Source organism: Colius striatus, chromosome 3 (genome assembly GCF_028858725.1).
Source record: "Colius striatus isolate bColStr4 chromosome 3, bColStr4.1.hap1, whole genome shotgun sequence".
Lineage (NCBI taxonomy): Eukaryota > Metazoa > Chordata > Aves > Coliiformes > Coliidae > Colius > Colius striatus.
The window spans coordinates 27,691,680-27,714,704 of NC_084761.1; the positions used below are offsets into that span (position 1 = coordinate 27,691,680).

The following is a 23,025-nucleotide window of genomic DNA, read 5'->3' on the forward strand; positions in this document are numbered from 1 at the left end:
AAAAATAATAATAATCCCCACCAAAAAACCTGTGCTAATTATCTTGAGTTGTCTGTAAAATGTCCATTTTGACAGAAATAAGGCCTGAATTTCCAGGGAAAAAGAGTTATCATCACTGCTGACAAGCACTAGTTGGACTTGAAATCACTTCAGCACTGCTGAATGTCTTTCCATAAAGAGCAGGCTAGAGGTGTTAACAAAGCAGAGATAAGTTCAGGAGCTCATTACTGCCTCTCAATTGCTCATTCTGATGTTTTCAATATGCCTCTTCTAGTATGAAATCTGCATAGTCAAAAAAATTTCCCCAGCAAGAGCTGTTGGCAGTCCCCATACATAATCTGTCTAGCTCCTCCTAGTTTGAAATGCTAATGTGCCCTTTCTTACAGCACTCTCACATGTCTGCTGTTTGCAGTCAACTGTTGGATCTTGCTTGGGTAATGTTTTTGAGTTACTGAAGTGCTTTTCCTTTCTCTTATAAAGCTTCCTTTCACATCTCTTTTCTTTTTGTGTTCTTTGAAAAAATTTTGCTAGTGTACATATAACCCATTGTAAGTTTGTGTAGATGTTGTTCATGATGTAGCCATAGCTACAAATACTCCACTCAGAATGGAGGGAAGACTCAGAGCAGAGTGGAGATCTGAGCTTGGCCTCTTGCCTGATCTGAAAATGCCATTTTATTTTCTCTCCCCTGGAATTAATCCTTAGGAGCAGTCAGTGCTCCATCCATTCTCTGAGATGTCTTTATTTTTTAATACACTATTTTTCAACTGATAGAAGTCTGTGTCTCTCTGTTAGTGATGTGTAATAGAGAACAAGTATTACAACTACACATAATGGAGCTTTTATTTTCTAGTGGGGAGGAGAGCCCTTGAAAATTACATGATATCATAATACCACGTAAAAATGTTGTGAAGTTTGCAGTGTCAAGTGGTTGAAAGCTAGGAAATGACAGATTTATGGCTACTTGTGCAACTTTAATTCAGCCCTTTTGTACATACACAGCATGACATTGTCTGAAGCATTAAGTTTCTTTCTGAAGGATGCATGTCTTGTGCAGAGGACAAGATGGAGAGATAAGTGGGTATAATTAAGACTTACGAGGCAAGCATAAATCCAGTACTTCATAATTCTGAAGTACTTGACTGTGCAACATAAATTATGCTCTTGTAACATCATATTTTTCAATTTATCTATCTTGCTGTAACACGCAATGAAGCATATGAGCACTGTAACCTTTGGTTTGTAGTTCTTTCCAGTCGTGTTTAAGAGACCACATTTTTTTATGGGAAGTACCTTCCACAGAAATTAGTTTATACAAATATCTCTTTATTTTTTTTTAAATAATTTCTTTTTATAGCATTGTAACTAGGTGAGGTCATTCTGTTCTCTTTTTTTCCCCCCCCAGCCTGAGACTGCTTCCATTAAAACATATGATATGCAGTAATTCCCTATAATAAAAAAGACAAGAGTTCATTTAACTGTGAATTAAATAAGATGCCTTATCAAAGTTCAGTTATATATTGCAAATTTTTTCTTCAGTTTGAAGTTTGTGGTCCAAGAATGCTGTGTTATGTGGACAGAAGAGTTATGAACAACTGCAGTAGACAAAGATCAGTGTTTTCTTGGTCACTTACATAAACTTTATGAAATATTTAAAAAAACAAAACTAGGATTTCAGGGCTCCCCTGTCGGTGAATAGCTATGCAAATATATAATTGCAGTTCCTGCACTTCAGAGTAAGTGGAATACTGCTTTCTTGCCCCATTATTTCTTTACACTCTCCCAAGAAACAGGATTAACCCTGAATGTTGAGCAGTGGTGAAAGAGGGATTGTAATGCATTTGTTCTCCCTTCATACCATAGAAGAATTGCTTCCTTAGAAGTCTTGGCAGTTATGCAACCCCAAATAGCCTCTAATGTTGAGACATGCTTTGCTGGTATAATCAAGCTCTTTGTAACATTTCCTAACAAAAAAATGCTGCCTTCAAGGCATTTGTCTTTAATTTCTTTGGGTACATGGTAAGTGACATTTATCTTGTATATGTACTGTTCCAGATTTGGCTTACAGTAGTACTCCAAATTAGCAGTGAAGTTCTTGCACACCTATGTGATATTGCACAACTAAAATGGAATGATCCTTTACTAAACTGCTTTACCCATACCCAAATGAGGCATGGTATCCATGAAATCAGTGGCAACTAGAGCCAGTAACTAATTCGTCCACTTGTGAGCTTTTGGCACTCAAAAATAGAGTTAATGACCACTAAGACTTGTAAGCTCTTTCTACTTCAACTATAAAAGAAAATAGTGTTAGAAATAATTTAGGATGTGTGCATATATGTGGAGAGTGTCCCATATGAAAATGGTTTCCATGAGTAAGGTTCATCTTGTCTTCTTTATTCAGTTCAAGCTAGGTATTACAATTACAACATCTTATTTGAAGCAGCATACAACTATAACATCTTCATGGGTTTGAACTGCTTTTGGCAATACCTTGTCTTCCGTATTCCTGCTACATGACAGTGTTACTGGAAGCATGTGTTTAGCATACATGCAAAATAAGTATTAAGTAGCAATTGTTAAGATAGTTTGGTTACTACAGACACTGACTTGTACCTCCTCTAGCATTTCTCGCTGTTTTTTAACTTCTAAATTTGTCTTCAAGAATTTATAGTTGTCTTTCACCTACTCTTTTTTTTGATCTTGCATAAGATGCAACTTTTTGGCCTCTTGTCAGTACACTATGTCTGAGGATTATAGGTAGGTTGAAGATTATTGTGCTGGTGGACACCATTTTGACACAGTTTCTTGAGCCATTTCTTACATTGTCAAAGACTGCACTGACTTTTTTAAATGTTATTTAGGCTTAGTTTGTGAAATTAGTAAAATAAAAATGATTAGCTGTTTGGTAGCCCATTAGTTTAGATAATCTGCTGAAGTCTGGGCTTCCTGGATTGAGGAGGGGTTTACGCGTTTTAAGAAATGAGCTACTTCTCATTTATTAATATTCCATTGTCGCTGGCCTATGAACTTTCACATTGCTTTGAAAAAGCTGATTTTGTATTGTGGCATGTGCTGAACCATGCTGACTCATTTATATATATATGAATCAGCTATGACCTTTTGTTACAATTGTCTTTTCTTTCCCTGGGAAAGTGTACAGATACTTCTCAAATGAATTTTGTGTAAAGGCCTCAGTTCACAGTCTGAGTAAAAAAAGTCTCTAGCCCTCTGTAGTGTGCCATAATTAGAAAATGGCAGGATTTTTTTCAGCTGAGGGATTGATTCAAGAAAAAAAATCCTTGTCACTAATGAGTATTTGAAAATAGAGCTAATTAAATTGTATAAGAATGAAGAGTTTGCCAGGTCCTTCTGTAATGAAAGTTTACATTCTTTTAATGTTGGTGAAGGAAAATTTTCTAATGGGTAGTGGCACTGACTAGATGTGCTTAGTGACATAAATAGGAAAATTAATCATGTCTGTGTTTCTTCTGTTAATGTGGAAACATCATTTACTCTACTTTTTTTGTATTGGATATGCTTAATATTCCATGCATTATTTCTAGCCCATCATAATTTGTCAGAAGGCAATAAGTACTGTATTTTTATGGTTGCTGAAATACTTAAATTTGGTGAAAATGCTTACATTAAAAATTTATTTGAAAGAACTGGTTAGAAAAAGAAAAAATGGCACAAATACTTATCTCTGCTGGTCTTCATTTTCAATGTGATTTCTTTAAGAGGTGGTCAAATGTTTGGCAACAAATTTTTCATGGTGTATATCTTATTTGAGTATATTTTGTGCTGTACCTCCAAAGCATATATAGAGATTGGAGATTTCATATTCTTCTGGTTGGTTTCAAAGAGCTGTATGTGTGATGACTTAAATCACAATTTAAATATTGATAGAACCACACAAATATTAGCTATCTCTTGGAATCATGTTTGTTAACAGTGTACTTTAAGCTGTAAAATGTGGTCATATTTTGTGTTTCTCCATATAATAATAATTCTAAATAAGTCCTATTGTTCCATAAAATAGAAACATTTAAACTGTCAGAAACATTCATGTGCATTTTAGAAATGTTCAGTATGCCTGTGCAGACCACTGATTGTTGTGATACTGTGTGAAAATACAAGATAAAAGTGTTCATGTTTTAAAAGAAAAATTGATGCTAGGAAAAAAATAATGCCATGTTTTCTGGGGGAAGGGTTTTGTGATTTTGGTTTTGCATTATTTTAATAATGGCTAACTTTCTTCACAGCAAGAAATTCTTTATCAGTACCCTATATCAGAAGCATCCCAGAAACTGAAAAGTGTGAGAGGGATATTTCTTACACTATCTGACATACTGGAAAGTGTTACTGGTACCCAGATTATCAGGTAAAAGTATCTGAAATTTTATAATGTATTACAACTTTTATTATTATATACATATGTCTACAGAAAAACACATATGGGTCATGTATCAAGTTCTAGACAGAAGAGTCTGTTAGTACCTGTAGTACCTGTTAGGCACTAATGTTTTAACTAGAACAGCACGCCTGAAGTTGGACCTCTCAGCCTGGATGTACGTTGATTTGAGGGAATTTCTTTGTCATGGGTGGCAATGACTAAGTTTTTTGAGCAATGTTTTTTTTAGGTTGCTTTTTAGATCTCTTAAAACATCATTATCTGAACTGGGAGTCTTGCACTATACTATGGCAGACTCAAAATAATACTACAAGAGCTTCAGTCAAATTTGAAAAAAGATAAAATGTAATTCATTTATATTCATGAGCACCTGCTGCTTTTAAGTTCATTTTATTTCACATTCAACTTGTAGTACTTGAAAGATTTTTATATCCACAGACCCAGACTCTAGTAAGAAGTCTAATAAAAATGACTCCTGAGTTTTTGGAGAGGCATAGCGATGGCTGGAGATATGCCAAAAGATTACTGAATATTTCAAGGTAGATGATTTTCCTATGGAATAATTAGAAGTGAGATAGCAGGTACTACTTTTCATTTTCTCGCTTCTGGCTGTTGAGAATTGGTATATGAGTTTACATCTCTTGGGCATTTCAGGCAAGATTCTCTTCTGCACGTTAATATCTTGTGTGTTAGACACAAGACCTGGATGGATATAAAAAAGCCAAATATAAGTGTGATTTCAGGCCCAAGAATACAGACTGCAAGCAGTAGTGAACAGCATTGACAATAGTAAGGAACTCCTCAAAAGGCAAAAAGCCTGTTTAATATATTAAAGTTGGGGTTTATACTGGTACGTTTTTCCTTCAATGGAATTCTGAAGTGCTTTTGAATATTTTTGCTTACCCGGAAAATAATATGGCTTAATTTACACTTGTTTATTTTAATTTTTTTCCTTCAGAGTTGTCAATTTCCTACTATTTTTAGAAGTTTTTATACTATGCTTTAATCATGCTCATAAATTTCTAGTTAATAAGTTACTAAGTCATGTCAATGAACAATAGGAATGTGGATTGGCCCCTTTAGCAGCAGTTACCAAACACTTGCTTTTGATCTTTTTCATATATCAGTGTTTTAATGCAATGCCACATTATTGAACACTGAAGTATGTTAAATCTCCTTAAGTGCTTATGCGTTATTAATGGAAATTGACCCGTATAGAATCATTTTGGATATGTCCAGATTTTCAAACACATTCAAAAGACAAATCAATCTGTCTTTGATCTAATCTATGGTGTAATCGGAAAAATAATACAGAAATCCATGATAACATAGATTCATCTTTCCTGTTAAGGTTTTCAATTCCCTCTTTTTAGTTCTAAAAAGATGAAAGCAGTTCTGCTCATGTCTATGGACTATCTCATCTCTGAAAAAAAAAATAGATAACCCTCAGCTCTCATGAAGCCTTTTCTGTCAGAAGATTAAATGGTGATGATTGTGTCTGCACATGTATTCGTGTATCTTTTGGGATGGGGATGTTTATTCCTTTGTAGTTAATTGCATTATAAATATAGCATTTGTTTGGTTACATGAAGGATAAAAATTTTCTGGTAACCTGCAGAAATACTAAAGTATTTCTTAATTAATGAAATGGAATTATTGTTTTATTCCATACATCAATTTTACAGTATGAGTGAATCAGTGAAGCAATTTAGTCATGGAGCCATATCCCAAAAGTTAAATTCTTAACTCTTTCAAGCTTAAACTAAAGTTTACTCTTCTTTCACTTCACAGCAGTGTTATGTTATTTAAAATTTCTAACATGATTGTAAGAAAGGTAGTGTTTAGCTATAAATTTAGTGTTCAAGATATTTACAGACCTCAGTTTTAGCAGCAACCAGTACATATAATCTAATAATCTGATGTGTAATGTATGGTTTACTGCTCACAAGAATATAGGTTCTAATTCTGTTTTATGTTCTAATCCTCTCTGTGGTTCAAATGGAAGTTCTTTGTGTCCTTCTGGGATTGCTGAGCTCCATAGAGCAACTTTCTATACAAGGAGATAGTGTGAGAGTTAAAGCTTATTGTTACCACTCAGGTACTACATTCAAAAATGATTTTGTGAGTGACTACTTTGTTCAGAACCTTCATTAGTACCTCTGGTTACCTCATTTTCTAAGTTGATTGTATTAAAAGTTAGGCAGGAAGATATTAAAGACCACCTGAGTCATTCAGAATGTGACTGTGGTGCTTCAGTAGCTGTTGTTCATCCTTTATATTTATGTACTGGAAAACATTGCTATTACTGGTGTGATCTGTTTGGAATAAAAATCAGAGCATCTTTGAATTCTGTAATAATTAATATAATTACCTAGCACAGTTGCATGCATGTGATTATACATGAGCATGACTTCGCATATAGAACACATGTAAATAATTTTGACTCACAATGGTAGTCTTTTATTACTTCATAGTGTTAACTACTTCTGGATTAATTTTTCTAGTTCTTCCCTTTTCTTATGCGAAAAACTGGTTCAAGTTGTTTACTGGAAAGAATCTGACAAGTTGCTTGTAATTGGCCTTCCTGAAGAAAAGTGAGTTTCAAATAAAATGGTTTTTTTTTTCCCCTATTGTGTGTCCTCAAATTGTACTACTCCATTTAGAAAAAAAAGGGGGGAGGCAAGAAAGGGGGAGCTTACAGTGTACTGTTTTTTCTATAGCTAGTTTCTCAACTTATGATTCCATTTCTTTGAGTGACTTTGTTAGCAGTTTTTATATATCCATTATTAGAGTTTCTTTTTCTTTTCCTATAAAGGGAAAAAGGTCACATTAAATCTCGGAAATAGGTGTAGGGCAGAAGACAGTAATTTTCAGTATTTGATGAAGTCAAGTCCTAATTAGAGACTACTGAATAATAGCACCAACACTACATATTTATGTGTTCCAGGAGGAGGTACATTTTTTGTGTGTTTGGGTTTGGGGGACTTTTTCTCCTCAGCTTTGTTACTGTCTGTCATAGTGGACAAGTCACTCAGTCTCTCTTAAAGTTCAATGACTGTTTTGTTTGCACTGTATCACTAGCTAAGAATAAAGTTCTTCAAAAGATGCCTATGCTTATTCAGAGTAAAGATGTGTTAAACACAGCTGTATATTTGCATTTTTATTTTATAGTGTGCCACTTTCTCAGCTGAGGAATATGCTTGAAGATGTTGTCAACACCTTGAAATTTATGTACAGTTCTTTAGAAGAGTGAGTTTTCAAAAGTTTTTTTTTTTTCAGTCTCTAATTTGCCATTGATGCTTGCTGAAACAGACAACTAGTAGCATTAATTTTAATATATTTGCGTGGAATTTCTTTGCATGCCCCTTTACACTTGCAGAAAAAACAGAATTCTGTTGTTCTTGCCTTTATGTTTCCATCTTAATATTAGTAAGACTCACAGTTTGTTACTTCAGGGTGTTTTGTCCTTGATTAGGTAAAATCATTCACATCAGCTAATTCACTGTGGATGTCAACAGCACTCTGCAAGTGTTATCCTTTGTGTTAAAGCACTGTCTGTAAAACTCACATAAGAATTAGTGTTATACTTTAATAAACACTCCAGACTTCTGAACTTTATTTGGCAGAATGTCTTTCTCTGCATTTGGAAATCATCCAGAAATTTTCAGTCTGACTGTAACCTAAATAAAATTGCAAAGGTAGGCTGCTCATACGCTTGCATTCCATTTGGGGTTAAAGTGTGTATGCCACAGAGAAAGAAAAAGAATTAATTTCCAGAAGGATGAAGCTGATCATTGTCTCGTCATAAGTTGCTTTTAGACATCTACTGTAATACTGTACTGCTTTAGTTTTTTTGTTTGTTTGTGGGTACTGCTTAGGTAGTAACTTAGTGGATTTTTCCATGTTTAAAGTGAATGTTAAAAAAATTAAGAATCCAAGCATACTATCATGCTGGAAAAAGACTTCTATAGTACAGAGGGTTATATAAACAAGCTACAAGTTTCTCGATGTTTTTCTAACTTGGAGTTCATGTTTGTTCAGTGCTTTTTGCCAGGCGGAAAATGTTTCTTGCCTGGATCACTTTTTCAACCTGCTCTTCCAGCGTGTGCTTCAGCCTGCAAGACTCAGGTCAAATGCCAACCCTAGCACCCAGCACTATGATACCTGCAGTGCCTTGTTCTTGGACAATCTCCCAGGCTTGCGCTGGCTGACACTGCCTCAGGAAACCAAGGTAGTGTCATTTTCAGATCTCTATAGGAGAACTTCTGTATGAGAGGCCAGAAAATTGATGTGGATAGCTTCTGCTTTTATTGTTCACTTAACCTAAGTTTTTTGCCTATCCCAGACAACCTGTTTTCCTAGTTGGCAGACAAGCTTATTATGATGCCTTTTATTAATGTGGCAATAGTAATGATAGAATACTCAGAGAATGTAGGGGGAATTTTTTTCTACATTTAAGACAAAAGCTGATAATGTGTCTTATATACAGAAGGTTCCTCTGAAATGTTTTTTCTTCAACTATTTTTTTCTGTTATGCATACAGATAATTTTTCACTCTCAGAGCTTTTTGTTTGTTTGTTTGTTTTAAACCACTGTGGATTTTGTTGTTGTTGTTGTTACTTATGGTGCCAAATTTGTTCTTTAATAAAACAACTGAGTACACGATTGTTTAGAAACAAACCAGAAGACTTCCCTTGCTGCTTCAAAGGGCTTACATTTTCTATTTTTATGTTACAGTTTGTTGTAAAGTGATTTTGCATCACTGCTCAAGTGTCATGTGTTCTATGTAAAGCATTGCTAGAACATGCTTTGATCTGACAGTAGGTTCAGGTCTTGCTAGGTGCAGTTTGCTGACAGTACAGAAATCAGTGTGTACTTTCAAAACATGGTGATCATGAAATGATTACTTTTAAGTTTCTCATTATAAAGACCTTTGGGGCTTTTGTGTGGCACAGAGTAAATGAAAGCAGCCATCTATGAGAGGTGGAAACAAGGGCTGGCTTCTTGGGAAGAGCATAGGAACATTGCCAGGGCATGCAGGGGTGCAACTAGGAAGGCTAGAGCCCTTCTAAAATTAAATTTAGCCAGGGATGTTGAGGACAGTAATAAGGCATTTTTCAAGTACATCAGCAGCAGAAGGATGGTGAGGGGGGATGTGGGCCCGCTGTTAAACACTGAGGGTGCCCTGGTGTATGAGGATGCAGAGAAGGCCAAAGTACTGAATGCCTTCTTTGCTTCAATCTTTACGTCCAAGGTTGGCCCTTGGGAAGCCCAGCCCAGCAAGGATAACAGGATGGCCAGGACAGCAGAGGACTTGCCCTGGGTGGAAGAGGAAGAGGTTAAAGACTTGTTGGCCAAGCTTAAGGCTCATAAGTCAATGGGTCCTGATGGGATGCATCCTAGAGTGCTGAGGGAACTGGCTGATGTGATTGCTAAGCCTCTCTCCATCATTTTTGAACAATCATGGAGGACAGGTGAGGTGCCTGAGGACTGGAGAAAAGCCAGTGTCACACCAGTCTTTAGAAAGGGCAGGAAGGACGACCCAGGAAACTACAGGCAGGTCAGCCTCACCTCCATCCCTGGAAAGGTGATGGAACATCTCATCCTGAATGTTATCACTGAACATATGAAGGAAAAGATGGCTATCAGAGGGAGTCAACATAGATTCACCAAGGGGAAATCCTGTTTGACTAACCTGATATCCTTTTATGAGTGCATAACCGGCTGGCTAGATGAGGGGAGAGCAGCGGATGTCATCTACCTTGACTTCAGCAAGGCTTTTGACACTGTCTCCCACAACATCCTCATCAGAAAGCTCAGGCAGTGTGGCTTGGATGAGTGGACAGTGAGGTGGATCAAGAGCTGGCTGAATAACAGAGCCCAGAGGGTGGTGATCAATGGCACAGAATTGAGTTGGAGGCCTGTGGCCAGTGGAGTTCCACAGGGATCGGTTCTGGGGCCAGTCTTGTTCAACATCTTCATCAATCAACTTAAATATAAGAACAAAGTATTTCACTGTGAGGGTGAGGGAGCCCTGGCACAGGCTGCCCAGGCGGGTTGTTCAGTCTCCTTCCTTGGAGGTCTTCAAGACCTGCCTGGACATGTTCCTATGTGACCTGATCTAGGTGAAGCTGCTTCTGCAGGGGGTTTGGACTAGACGATCTTTAAAGGTCCCTTCTGAAAGCTCTCTTTTTTTTTTTTTTTTTTTTTTTTCCCTCCTGCAACCTACTCCTATTTTCTCTGGGTTCTTAAATAAAGAGCTTTATTCTTGGAAGACAGCGCAGTATGCTCAGGTAAATAAAGCATCTGCAAGAAATTATTTTGTAGAGCATTAAAGCAAAAGTTCAAGCGGGGCTGAATATGTTAAAAGTGCCCTGTCTTTCTCCTGGTTTGCGGTCTATTTCCCTTCCAATTTCTTTAATTTCATGAGTGTTAATAGCTGTTATTCCCTTGTATATTTAATGAATGTTTCTTACAGTAATCCTTAGGGGTGGGTTTTTTTTCTGATTAGGTTTTTATCCTCATAGCAAAATAAGGTTAAGAATGACGCTTCTTGAATTTGTAGCAACTTGGTGTGGCATCTATCTCTCCTTTTAGAGCTGTGATATAAATGACTGCTGTTGAGGTGCTAATCCTGAACTCTTCCTATTGTTTAATGGGGAAAGTCTGGTACTTCAATAGTAATTCAACTGCTCAGCTTCAGCTGTTTACTTTAGTATTAGATGAGTCATTCCGTAGGACTCCTGTGGCTTCTTCTGCATTAAATATGAAGAGAGCCTGAGGTGAAAGGACCAGCTCAGAAAGAGAATCTACACTGCAGATATTTTAAGAAATACAGTCTCATCGAAGGAACTAAACATAAGACTAAGTAGATAATTACTATTTAAATCTGCTGGCCTTTAATGAGACAAGCATACTGAAAAATTGAACCTTTTTTTCTATTTAGAGCAATAATTTGACACACAATATAAAAACTTACTGTCTATGATTCCAGTTGAGAAAGTAATTTTCCATAGAGCACATACACTTAAATTGCAATTCCACAGTGGTTTGTATATTGGCTTTCATTCTAGAATGTTTAGATACCAGGTATTGTAGTGTAAAGCACAGTGGACCTCTTAGATTATCAGTCATTTCACTGTCTGAAGTGGATGACTGAACAATTCAGCAATTTATTTTCCATCCTCTTGAACATTAGTGAATCTAGGGTTCGTTTTTGCCTCTGTGATTTTTAAATGTTGCCAACTGCACAACTAGGAAGAGTCATTTGCATATTCTATTTGAGTCAATAGGTGTAGGGCAGTTTTTACAACATTTCACAGGAAAAAAATTTTCATTAAGATGGAGTGATGTTTAGAATTTGTTGGTCTTGCCATGGTAGAGTTTGTTTTTTAATGAGTATTTGCTATAATGTAATGCAATCAAAACAGTTGGGGATTTTAAACTAATTCTTTTCTCATCCTTCAGCTTTTGTAATATGTATGTATTAGCATTCTGTTATATATGTTCTAGCTGAGTGTCTTGGGAAAATAACTCTTAGAGCTAAATCTGATATCCAGGTGAAAAATGTAAGAGATGTGCACAGAGTCCTGTAACATGTCCATACACTCACTTGCAAAATACATGTTCCACAACCAAGGAGAATAGGACATTTTTACAACACGTAGCTGAAGAATATGGTCAGTCAGCAACCTAACATATATTTGAACTTAATGCACTTCTAACTGTTGTCACACATTGTTTTCCTATCCAGGAAATATCAGTTTTTTCTTGTACTATTTGGTGATCCATTTTTTGCCCCTCCATACTTTCTTCTTTTCTCTCAAGTTTCTGTAGAGAGACTCAATTAAACTTTGTTCTTGAGTTTAGCTTTCAGGTTGTTTCTTTCTTGCAAAATTGTAGGTTTTAGAGGGATTTAGAAAATAACGTAATTGATATTAATGAAATGGATAAAATTCTGAAATTTTCGGAGATACATAAAAAAAAGATGTTGTTGCAGAAGATGAAATTTCCAGTTAAGTTTTAGTGTATATCTTTATATTCTATATGGAATAAAAAATTTAAAATGTCAGTTCTTTATTGGGCAGAAAGCCATTTAAATTATAACTGTGGAAAAGCTGAGAGACTGGTTAGTTGCTGACTGCCAGAAGCCTCACTGACATTTCTGTATCTGAAAAACTGGCCATATTTCAATTACGGGCATCTTGTTAATAAAGCCCCAAAAGTTTGTAATGTTGTGCTCAGGTTCTTTTCATTAAGAAGCACTTTAACGTCATGAACTTCACTGCTTACTATCATATTCTTTAAAGGAAGACATTTTTAGTAAAGCTTACGTGAACCAACAGAGAAATAAACAAGCTTAAAGCAATTTCAGTAGAACAAAGATGTGAGAGAGTCTTGGGAGTGTCTGTAGAGACAAAAACTAAATCCATTGTGGAAAAGACTTTTTCTAATAACTCAGCTGGATACAATAGCTTGCCAGATTTCAGAGTTGTCTCCAGCCTTCAAGGGATAGTCTTTAGACCTCTTGTTTTAAGCATGCTGCAAGTAAGAGTGACGTCTCCTTTATACTGAACAGTGGGTTCTGCAGGCGCCCAAGCAGAGAAATTTTACAGTTTCAAAGAAGGAAATATGCAGCAATTAAGAAGGATTTTTTTTAATCTGATGAGATGTTTTTGATATTTGATATTGCTACGAAAAAGTATGTGCAGATTTTTATCCATTCACCTTGTACTTGTGAATCCTAATCTTCTGAGACTACCAAGATAGAGCCAACTATGCTGTTAATGTAAGTTAGTACCATGGAAATGTCTATTGAAATGTGCTGTTGAAATATTTCAGATGGAAATTGACACAGCGCTGAGTGATCTGGAAGCAGCTGACTTTGCAGAGCTGGTAAACATTTTATTTTTGTTGTTTGCGTGACACAGTATCTCTGTGGCTTCGTGTCAGGTGCAATAGTTTGAAAAAGTACTCATTCCAAACTTGATTTTTTAAAAATCAAGTGAAAGTCAAGGCAAAGTATACTAGATAATTGTTTTAAGATAACTCAATTTTACCCAGTCTGTTTATCATTTATTTCTCTCCATGGTTAACATAACAACTGTATTATAATCTTGTAGGATTTGTCACTGAAAACCCGTGATTGACTACAATTTAGGTCCATGGTTTGTCTACAAAGACACTCTAATTTCAACATAGCTGATTGTTGTCAAGTTTCTTTATTTGTGTGTAGGTAACTGTTTCCTTTTTAGCAATTGTAAAGAAACCAGAAAACTTCAGTGGGGCACTGAGAACTTATTTTTTCAGTTTACAGAAAGCAATTACAAGTTAGGCGCATTTTTAATACCATTGAAGAGAAAGATAGCAATTTAATTCAAAATCACTTGCAGTACATGTTCTTTACTGCACTGTATAGGACAGTGAGTTGTAAACACATTGACATTTCAATTTTACTTTCTAATGAAAGAGTTTTCATAAACTCATGTTCCAGAACAGTTACCTTTAAATTATATTCCATATGGATATATTACAATTGAGCATAAGTGTTTGATCACATATTTAGCAAAGCAGTTTGGGACATACATATTCTTAATTACAAAAGATACTTAACAGTTCTTAAAACCTAAAATCCAGGGTAGGCAGGCATGCAGTCCATCTTGCAAAAGAAGGAAAAGAAAAAAATCCCTGTACTAAACAACCTGGATGATAATTTACATTAACAAAGCATTGTTAGCAAGTTGCAGCTTATAGCAGAGAAATTGATAGCACGTACTTAATTTAAGGTATACTATATCCACCTAAAGGTGGTGTTACTGACGTGAGAGCACAGAGCATCCAGATTAAACGATCAGTGAAGAGGTATATTTTGGGTAAAATGTAAAGTACTGGGGGGATAAAAATGCTTTGACTTGGAAGTTTTACTCTAGGAGGGCCTCTGGTGTCAATAGTTAGGCTTCAGCTACTTTGCCTTTAAGCCCTCTGAGGATTAGCATATCGTAACACAAATAGTTTGAAAAGAACTAAATAAGAAATCTGTCCTTTTGAGCTGAAAATTGTTAAAGAAAATTGTAGTGGCATGAAAATCAATAGTGGAGGCTAAAAACTTGGTATTTCAATGAACTGTTAGATACTAACTGAACATACTCATAATAAGTAGTCAAAAAGTATAGTACTAAATATTTATTACAATTGACTGGAATTAGTTGATTTGTATTTGTTAAACAAAATTAAAAATAAGAATTAAAAATTATACTATGTTCTCTTTTTTTCCCCTCCAGTCTGAAGATTATTATGACATGAGAAGATTATATATGATTATGGGCTCTTGTCTCTTCTACAAGGTAGTATTAGTGATTAAGGTCTAAAGATTAGGAAAATGCCTCTGGAAATCTAACCCAATCATGGAGTAATTCTTTTCAGAACATCACAAATACGACAATTAAAAGTATGACTGCTTTAAACATGTATTTCTAGTAATAGAACTAAAACTCGAAACGCTCTAAAGGAAAAAAAATATGTCAGGAAGCAATATGTGCTGTATGATCAGTACAAAACACTTGTTTGAAACTGTTCTATGGGAACTTGGCAGCATATGATCTGGGGTTTGAAGACAGAAACTAATAAAATAATAAGAGTCAATTCAAGTGAGACTGTAGGATATGCTAATAGATTTTTTTTTGTCCATTGCCATTTTTTTAACAAAGATAACAGGTGATCTATCTGTAATCTATCTTTAAATCAAAGCCTTGAGAAATTGGATTGACAGCTTCTTTCACTTTGGCCTCATTTGTAAAAGTATTTATTAAATTAAGACTGTATTCAACAGTATAAAGAGGAAGATGACAGACTTAACTTTAAAAACTTACATTCTAAGGATTTTATTATGTCTTTATGCTGCTACTGTTATCAGACTAAACTTTTTGCACAAAGGGAGCTGTGCAGTATCTACTGTGATGGTGCTTTAACTGTAACACCCTTAGTGCTAGAAATACTGTTGTACTATGTACCTTCTTTGGACATTTTATTAATTCCAATGAAAGCTCAGTGTTTTTGTTTAGAGAATTGAATGAGAATTAAAGCACCTTAACTCTTTAGGTGTTTTGCAAGCTGTTAAAGCCATACTTTTCCCAGCTTACTTTTGATAACCTGCACATATGCTAATACTTTATTTGTTTCTATTTCAATATTTTGATTATTCTGATGTGCTGCAAAAGCTCAGTGTTACTTTGGTGTACAGTTTTACACTTTCTGATCTCTGGCCAGAAAGTTTACAGTCTCGATGCATGTGGAGCATAGATGTCTCTATATGAAAAGTACTCTTAAGTGATAAGTGGTGGTGTTTTATTTCTTACTGAATACACTTCCTTTTCTGTGTTTAATTAAGGGTTACTTGATTGGTAATCACTTGCCAAAGGAAGATCTTATTGATATAGGTTTATATTGTCGGCACTATTGTCTGTTACCCCTGGCAGCAGAACAGAAGATTGGTCAGTTAGTGATATGGCGGGAAGTATTTCCACATCATCATATCCAACCATATGAAGTTTCAAGTTTTACAGGATACAGGGAACCTGAAGCAAGATACTTTTTATTGATAGTTGGCTTGGTGAGTTAATGTTTGCATTATGCCCCTTCTCTGCTGCTGTTTTACTGTTCTATGTTGTCTACTGTTCAGTGAGATGAACACTTTCCACGCGTTTTATGTAGTAAAATATTTGTATTAGACCTGTTTCATGGGATAGAATTTCTCAGAGAGTAGCATTTTTATGCATTTGTAAAGCTTACAGGTTTAGTTATGAATTTTCATTCTTTTTATGCCTTCTTGGCTGAAAATGCTATTTTCACCATCTTCTCTTTTCAGACAATTCATTTCAGAAATGTTTGGAGGTTTTTTAAACATGGACTTTTTTTAAAGGAAGCTACTAATTAGTTTATATGACTTATACATCTGTATGATCATGTTAAATAACATAGTAACTGAAAGATCTGCTTGGACATGATTTGATTACAAAAAAAACCCCAAAACTAACTCCTCTGGAGATGACGCGGGAGTGTGGACTATGATGCTGTATTTTGCTCAAGTATGAGATGAAACATAAATATAATAGAGTGCATACTGTGTATTAAACCAAAGGCTAATGTTGTCACCTCCATGTTTACAGAGACACTTTATGCTGTGTGTACTGCTTGAGGCAGGAGGCTGTGCATCAAAAGTTGTCGGGAATCCAGGACCAGACTGTATCTATGTAGATCAGGCCAAAGCCACTATACTTCAACTGGAAGGAATAGATGTCAGCATAGAGGAAAGGCTAGATTCTCCTTCCATTCCACCTTTATCTTGTGCTGACTGGTTCCTTCCTGCCACACACGACAAACTGGAGAGCTTGACCACCTCAACCATCCTAAGTAAGCTACAAAATACTTCCAAATCAGTAACCACTCCTTCAAGCAAAAGGACCCTGTTTGGTGACTCTTCTGTAACAACACGTAAGCCGAGCCCTACGAGAACCAGTGGAGGACCTGACCACAGTAATGAAGGTCCTGTGGAAGATGAAAACAGTAATCCACGGTCTGTAGTGGATCAGGTCTGAGAACAAAGCCAAAGAAAATTGATAAGTTTCTGATGGGCTTGGGGGAGGCAGCAATTCTTTTAAAAACTCACTCAAGTAACTGTAAAAAAATAAATCTAAGACCCCCTGAATTCTGTAGAAAATACTTACCTTGCCTTGGGAGGCTTTGGGTCAGCTTCACAGCCATCACGGTATTTACTATGCTGGTAAATATTTGGGTTTTTTCACATGACTCAGGTGGGCACAGGTGCATTGGAAGCAGCTAAAATAATTGCAGAATATCACAAAAATTAAAATTACATAAACATAAGTTGTCAGAACAAATTGCTGTACAGTTGTACAGCTGATTCTAACCCATTTTAGTCTAAAATAAGCTATCAAATACATTTATATAAGTTGATGCAACTGTTCTGGCCTTTTAAAAACAGGCTACATTACTTACTTTCAAGTATACGATTTATCGATTTGATTCTGTTCTTTTGTTATCTGTGGTTTCTCCATTAGTTCATCTATCTAATGCTTGTTTTTCAGGCCACTAGAAAAAAACATACCCTACCAAATCCATTTCATTTAGGAAACCTCAGCAAGACAGTTTCAGAGAAAGATACAGAACTTCTTAATGCTATCAAGTAAGAAATGGGTTTTTAAGTATTTCATATTTAAGGCCATACTTGGATTGATTTTTGAATATGCACAGGTCACAGAAGTTCCTGTGTAGTTTTATTCTAATCAAAACTGCCCCGCAAGGATTCTCAGAAGTGAAGCTCTTAAATGAAGAGCTCAACTAAAAAAGTCAACTATTTCTCAAGAACATGTCAGTAGAATGTATGCACATGTCCCACATTTATTTTAACTTCCAAGATCACGTATGTGTTTTTTGGACTACACATATGTATGCTTCATGTCTCCCTGGTCTCTCTAGGTAGTAGTACAAAGTAGCTGTGATTGTCCCATTGGCCCTTTGTTGCTTGTGACAGCAACAGTCTGCTCTGGGTTCTGGTTTTTGTTTTGATTTTGGTTTGGAATTGAATATTAACAGCCCAAATTAGCAGGATTTCCTTGGTGTAGGATGGGGCACCTTTTGAATATCTGTATCTATTTTTATACTCTGTTGTAATTACCAGGAAAAAAATCCTGTCTTGTGAAACAAAATTACATGTTGTTGAACTAAAATTGCTTCCAAAATTATTTTAATATTAAGTGAAGTCTCCCATTGTTTTTAAGGTTGACATCTGGTCCTGAGAATACCCTCTTCCACTATCTATCATTGGAAACGATGCAAGGAATCTTTATTACTCCAACTCACAAAGAAGTAGCACGGCTTGGTGGCTCCATCCACCCTCAGTTAATTGAGAATTTCTATCGTTGCTGTCTGTCAATTCGTTCTGTTTTTCAGCAGTCCATGAGGAAAGAAGTATGGAGACTTTGTTTTCTGTTTTTTCTACATAACATTCTCCACTACTTATTTCAAGATTGTTTTCATTCATTATTTTAAGAAGTTTGCTAGCAGGTGTATTTGCACATGTGTGGTTGTTTTTAAAGTTCTTGATATTTTTACTGTTATGGACAGATTCTTTTTCTGACCATCTAACCAAGTATGCATGTAATTTTATGGCTCTTTTTCCCACCACAAAATAACTACTCTGCATCTCCCATACAGTATTTTATTTTACTGTTTCATGTTAGGAGTCTTGTTTGTAACTTAGCAAAAAGTGTTGCACTCTGGGTTCAAGAACTGTAAGTAGCAGAATACAGGGGTTTAGCCATTTTAATGCCAGGAGGAGATTTCAGAATGGCAGCAAAAAGAAATTCAAGCCCTCATTTTTCACAGAAAATGTTTCATATGAGCAGTGACAATGCAGTCTCCCCTCACTGTACTTGGATCTCAGATGTCTAACTAGAGAAACAGCGTTCAGCTAGAAGGAAAAAAAAATCAAGAAAGGGAGCATATTCTTCCAAGTTGCATAACAATGGAAAAGCCTGTTGATGCCAAAATAGGAACCATGGAGAAAAGAATTATGTAAGCAAGTTAGTTGTATCTTCTGAATCTGGCTTTTTGACACCAGAAATTCCTGAAGAAATCACAGTTACATTTGTTAGCATTTATGTTAAAGTATTTCATTGTGTAGTAACATTTCAGCAATTGTTTTACAGAACAAGAGAAAAACAGGCATTGGGATTTCAGAATTTAGTCAGGTCGATGAGACTCTAGGTCCAATAACAGAACATGGAGTGTTGTTTGAGTGTTCTCCTGATAACTGGACCGATCAGAAGAAACCACCACCAACACTGAATTACTGGGTTGTGGGGTGAGTTTGAAAACAAATGAATCTCTTTATCCCAAAATTTTCCACTTTGAATATGCTAATGTGTTTTTTAAGAATAAACTGAACTGTAGTACATCCCCAAAATACTTGAACTGACTGACTGAGGTCACTTCGGTTTGTGATCTGGGAAGTTGTGCTGCTATAATACATCATGTGTTAACTCAGGTGAGCACTATGCCAGCATGTTAACTCCACAGAGCTGGCACCCCGTGCACTGCTGCACTGTGCTATGTTGTAATCATACTCTTCATGCCTTGCACTTTCTTTGTGCTTCTGACCTCTCCATTACCTGCTCTGAAAGTAAATCACACCTGTCTTGCCTTCATGCATAATACCTGTCCAGTGATACAAAGAAGTAAGGTGAACAGTTGTAGTTGTCGGTTGGGTTTTTTTCATGGGGAAGATCATGTCTTTTTGAGATATTTTGGAAAGGGGAGTTTTCTTTCCTCAGTTTCAGAACTCTCAAAGTTCTGCCATTATAATTGTAAATTAAGTGTGTTTTGTGTTGTTACTTAAACTTCATTTTCAGTGATTTTTCTTAATGGTACATGTAGTTACTGCTATATAGCTAAGCCTAACACAACAGGATACTGCCCTAGGCATTACATATTAAAAATAATACTTCTTAAAAAAGAATTAAAATTAGATGTAATGAGAAAGTAGTGTGCATCATTTCTTCACAATTTGAAACATATCAGATCCTGTAATTATTTAAGTCCAGGCCAGCAAGCTACATTCTGTAGCCACTACTTCTCATATGTTACTCTTTCCTCCATCTGCTATATTTCGTGCTGTCTACATTTTAGCTTCAGTAAGTGGTCAGTTTCATTCTTCTCTACATTCATCTTCTGTGGAAGGGAGTTGGTCTAGATGATCTCTAAAGGTCCCTTCCAACCCCTACCATTCTATGGTTCTATGATTTGATCTTTGTACTAGATAAAGAAAAACGCAAATGCCCAGTTAAATGGAAGCTATGCTTTCACCGTATGAGAAACAAATTCAGCATGCTAGGGGATGAAAGGAAGAAAAATGATCGTGCTGGATTAATGCATTATAATTATTGATTAGTTCAACAATTGCACAAATAGGAAAACAGCAAAATCCATTTCTGAATATGGCATAAGAACTTCTTTTTGGATGCAATGAGGGCAAATGTCATCCCCAGCTAATTACATTGGCCAGGAATAATAATGCAGAAGTTCTCCAACAAAGCCTTTGTTCAACCTGTTTGCCTTCAAATCAGATGTATAAAGAGGAAATAAAACAAGCAGTTCTTCCCTACCATGAATGTAGGTAACTGCAGTTTGTATGCTGTCCTTGGGGCTGGGGAAAAAAAAAATCTTAATTAAAGCATTTTAAAATGTTTACACTGCTGCTGATATCTTTAAAAATATTTTTCCAGCCTGCATTATCAAATGTGTTACACCAGAGGCAGTCCCTTAGTATTGGCAGAGCTATATGCTATGCTGTAACACTACACAGTTATGCACAAGTAAATTAACAGTTTTCCTGTTTCAGCTTTTTCCCTAAAACTGCTCATTAGATTGACATTTGGAAATGTACCTGCCTAGATGTGTGAAGTTTAAAAATTATTAAATATGTGCCTTGATTGAAGCTTGTAGCCTGGAAACCTGGGACTACTGCAAAAACACTAGTAGCATAGAAATAGGTCTTGAAAACCTGAAGGTGTTTTTCATACAGAGCCTTGAGAAAACTGTACGGAGAATAACTTACTTTAAATATCTGATTTATCACTAAAAGCTAGATAACGCCAAAGAAATTTGCTAGCTGTCTTACACAGCAGTTGTTTATAACATCTTATAGAAACCTCAGAGTACAACCTGAACATATCAGAGGGGAGAAAGCTAACAGCTACAGTTATGTTTGTTAATGGGGGATTCTTTGTCCTTGTTTTTGTTTTTTTTTCAGGAGACTCATTGAACATCCAAAACCTCAGGAGTGTTATGTCTGTTTTCATGACTCGGTCACAGAAGCTGCTGTTGAACTGGCCTTTAAACTGTCCTTCGGCTTAGCTACATAGCTGAGCTTCCTGAACACTGAGCCAGCCTGCGGGGTGTGATTATATCTTTAAAGTACTTCAATATAAAGAGGAATTAATTCAGTTAAGGTGCCCACCCATGGGCTGTCTTTGAAATGCATTTTGAAAAGAATAAATCTACCTTGTAGTATGACACAGGTAAATCTTCAGTGATGATTCTAATTTTCTTATCAATTGGATCCTTCAGAAGATTTCAGAGAATCAAAGCTCTTTTTTAAATTACTTATCCTGATCCTTATTATATGAAAACATCACATCATTTATACATTCACCACTGTTCAGTGTGTAGTATGCAATGTAAAGTGATAAGCTGATATCCTCAAAGTACTCTCTGAATATCTGGAAACTGGTGATGACAGGAAAAAAAAAAAATTCCAGTTAATTACAGTTTTCACCTCTAAGGGCATGAAACATAATGAATATTTTCAATAATATTGTGTTAATCAAAACAGAAAGAAATCTTTTAGCCAGTTCATGGCTCTTAGCCACATAAAACTAATAGCTTATCATTTTTGCTTATCATTTTGTAGTTTTGTTGATGTTTACTTGACTTCATGAGTTTTAACTATAAATAGTACTTACATTCGTTAAAATGAAATTTTGAAGGCACAAAAGAAGATGGGGAGGGCAAGGGAGTGATGGTTTTAACACATATGCATGAACTCCAGCTTATTTTGTATTCTAATTTCATAATAAAAAATGTATATTTGTCAAAGACCAGTAGAGGATTATTCTGTGATTTGATTTTTTTTACTTCACAATATTTGTTTAACTAAATCTTCCACAGTTTACAGCTTGATATTACAAAAGTTAGGTTGTATAAGGCAAGAGAAGGCAAGATGCTTGCAAAATCAGACCCGTTCTACAAAATTCAGCTTTCATACAAGATGTTACAATGTTTGTAATCTACAGATGCACTGTTTCTAAAGGTTTTTTTTAGTAAAATTTCACTTTAAAATGTAGGATTTTGAGGAGTCTTTTTACTTCCTTATCTGTAACTCAAGTGATGCAAGATTTACTGTATTTTAAAAATAAGAATATGTAATAGTATGGATGACCTCTGAATGGCACTTTTACAAGTCTAAAATAAGTAAGGTTTGAATATTAGATTTTGTAGATGGAAGGAATAGCAAGCAGTCTTTGCTACACTGTTTTTAGCAACTTTTAACAGCTTTTAAAGAACCTATATGTGTGTTTCTGTGCACATAAGTGTGTATCTGTATGAAAAAGGGTAATTTTGAGGATGTTCTTCTCTTCTTTCAATCCTTTAAAGGCTGGCCTATATGGTGGAATTCTAAAAAAGAGGATATTTGATCGTTTTGAAAAAAAGGACAGCAAACTTTTATCTAGATCTTTGTTTAGTCAGATCTAGGCTACTCTGCTGCCAGTGTACTGGGATAAACACTGTTAACTCAGCTGGGCCAAACACACAGCTGAGTCAGTGCAGAAGAAACAGTGTGAAAACATAGATGTGTGTGGAGAAAAGAGGAACTGAAGGAAGGTGAGACTCATCAGTACTCGTCGGCTATTTAGACTGGATCGCTTCTTCACAAGAAACTGTACTTCAAACAGAATCAAGGGAATCCAAGCATAGCACAGCTTTTACACTCAAAGCAGTGTAGTTCAGCAACAAAATGTTGCAAATTTTGCATT

At 35.7% G+C, this 23,025-nt stretch overlaps 1 protein-coding gene across 4 annotated transcripts in view; it reads left to right on the forward strand.

The window, feature by feature from the left end:
* INTU (inturned planar cell polarity protein) overlaps positions 1 to 23,025 on the forward strand; it is a 56,712-nt gene that overhangs the window by 26,336 nt on the left and 7,351 nt on the right. For 2 of the 4 annotated variants that reach the window (XM_061992545.1, XM_061992544.1), the window contains exons 5-16: positions 4,266 to 4,384; positions 6,919 to 7,008; positions 7,586 to 7,663; positions 8,456 to 8,645; positions 13,256 to 13,309; positions 14,695 to 14,757; positions 15,801 to 16,022; positions 16,579 to 17,001; positions 17,518 to 17,615; positions 18,211 to 18,400; positions 19,141 to 19,295; positions 21,243 to 22,054. In XM_061992545.1, the coding sequence (XP_061848529.1) occupies positions 4,266 to 4,384; positions 6,919 to 7,008; positions 7,586 to 7,663; positions 8,456 to 8,645; positions 13,256 to 13,309; positions 14,695 to 14,757; positions 15,801 to 16,022; positions 16,579 to 17,001; positions 17,518 to 17,615; positions 18,211 to 18,400; positions 19,141 to 19,295; positions 21,243 to 21,354 (1,794 nt within the window). In that variant the 3' untranslated portion in view covers positions 21,355 to 22,054. Of the gene's footprint in view, positions 1 to 4,265; positions 4,385 to 6,918; positions 7,009 to 7,585; positions 7,664 to 8,455; positions 8,646 to 13,255; positions 13,310 to 14,694; positions 14,758 to 15,800; positions 16,023 to 16,578; positions 17,002 to 17,517; positions 17,616 to 18,210; positions 18,401 to 19,140; positions 19,296 to 21,242; positions 22,055 to 23,025 lie in introns of those variants that run through there. The other 2 variants (XR_009818424.1, XM_061992546.1) reach the window with 2 other exon arrangements.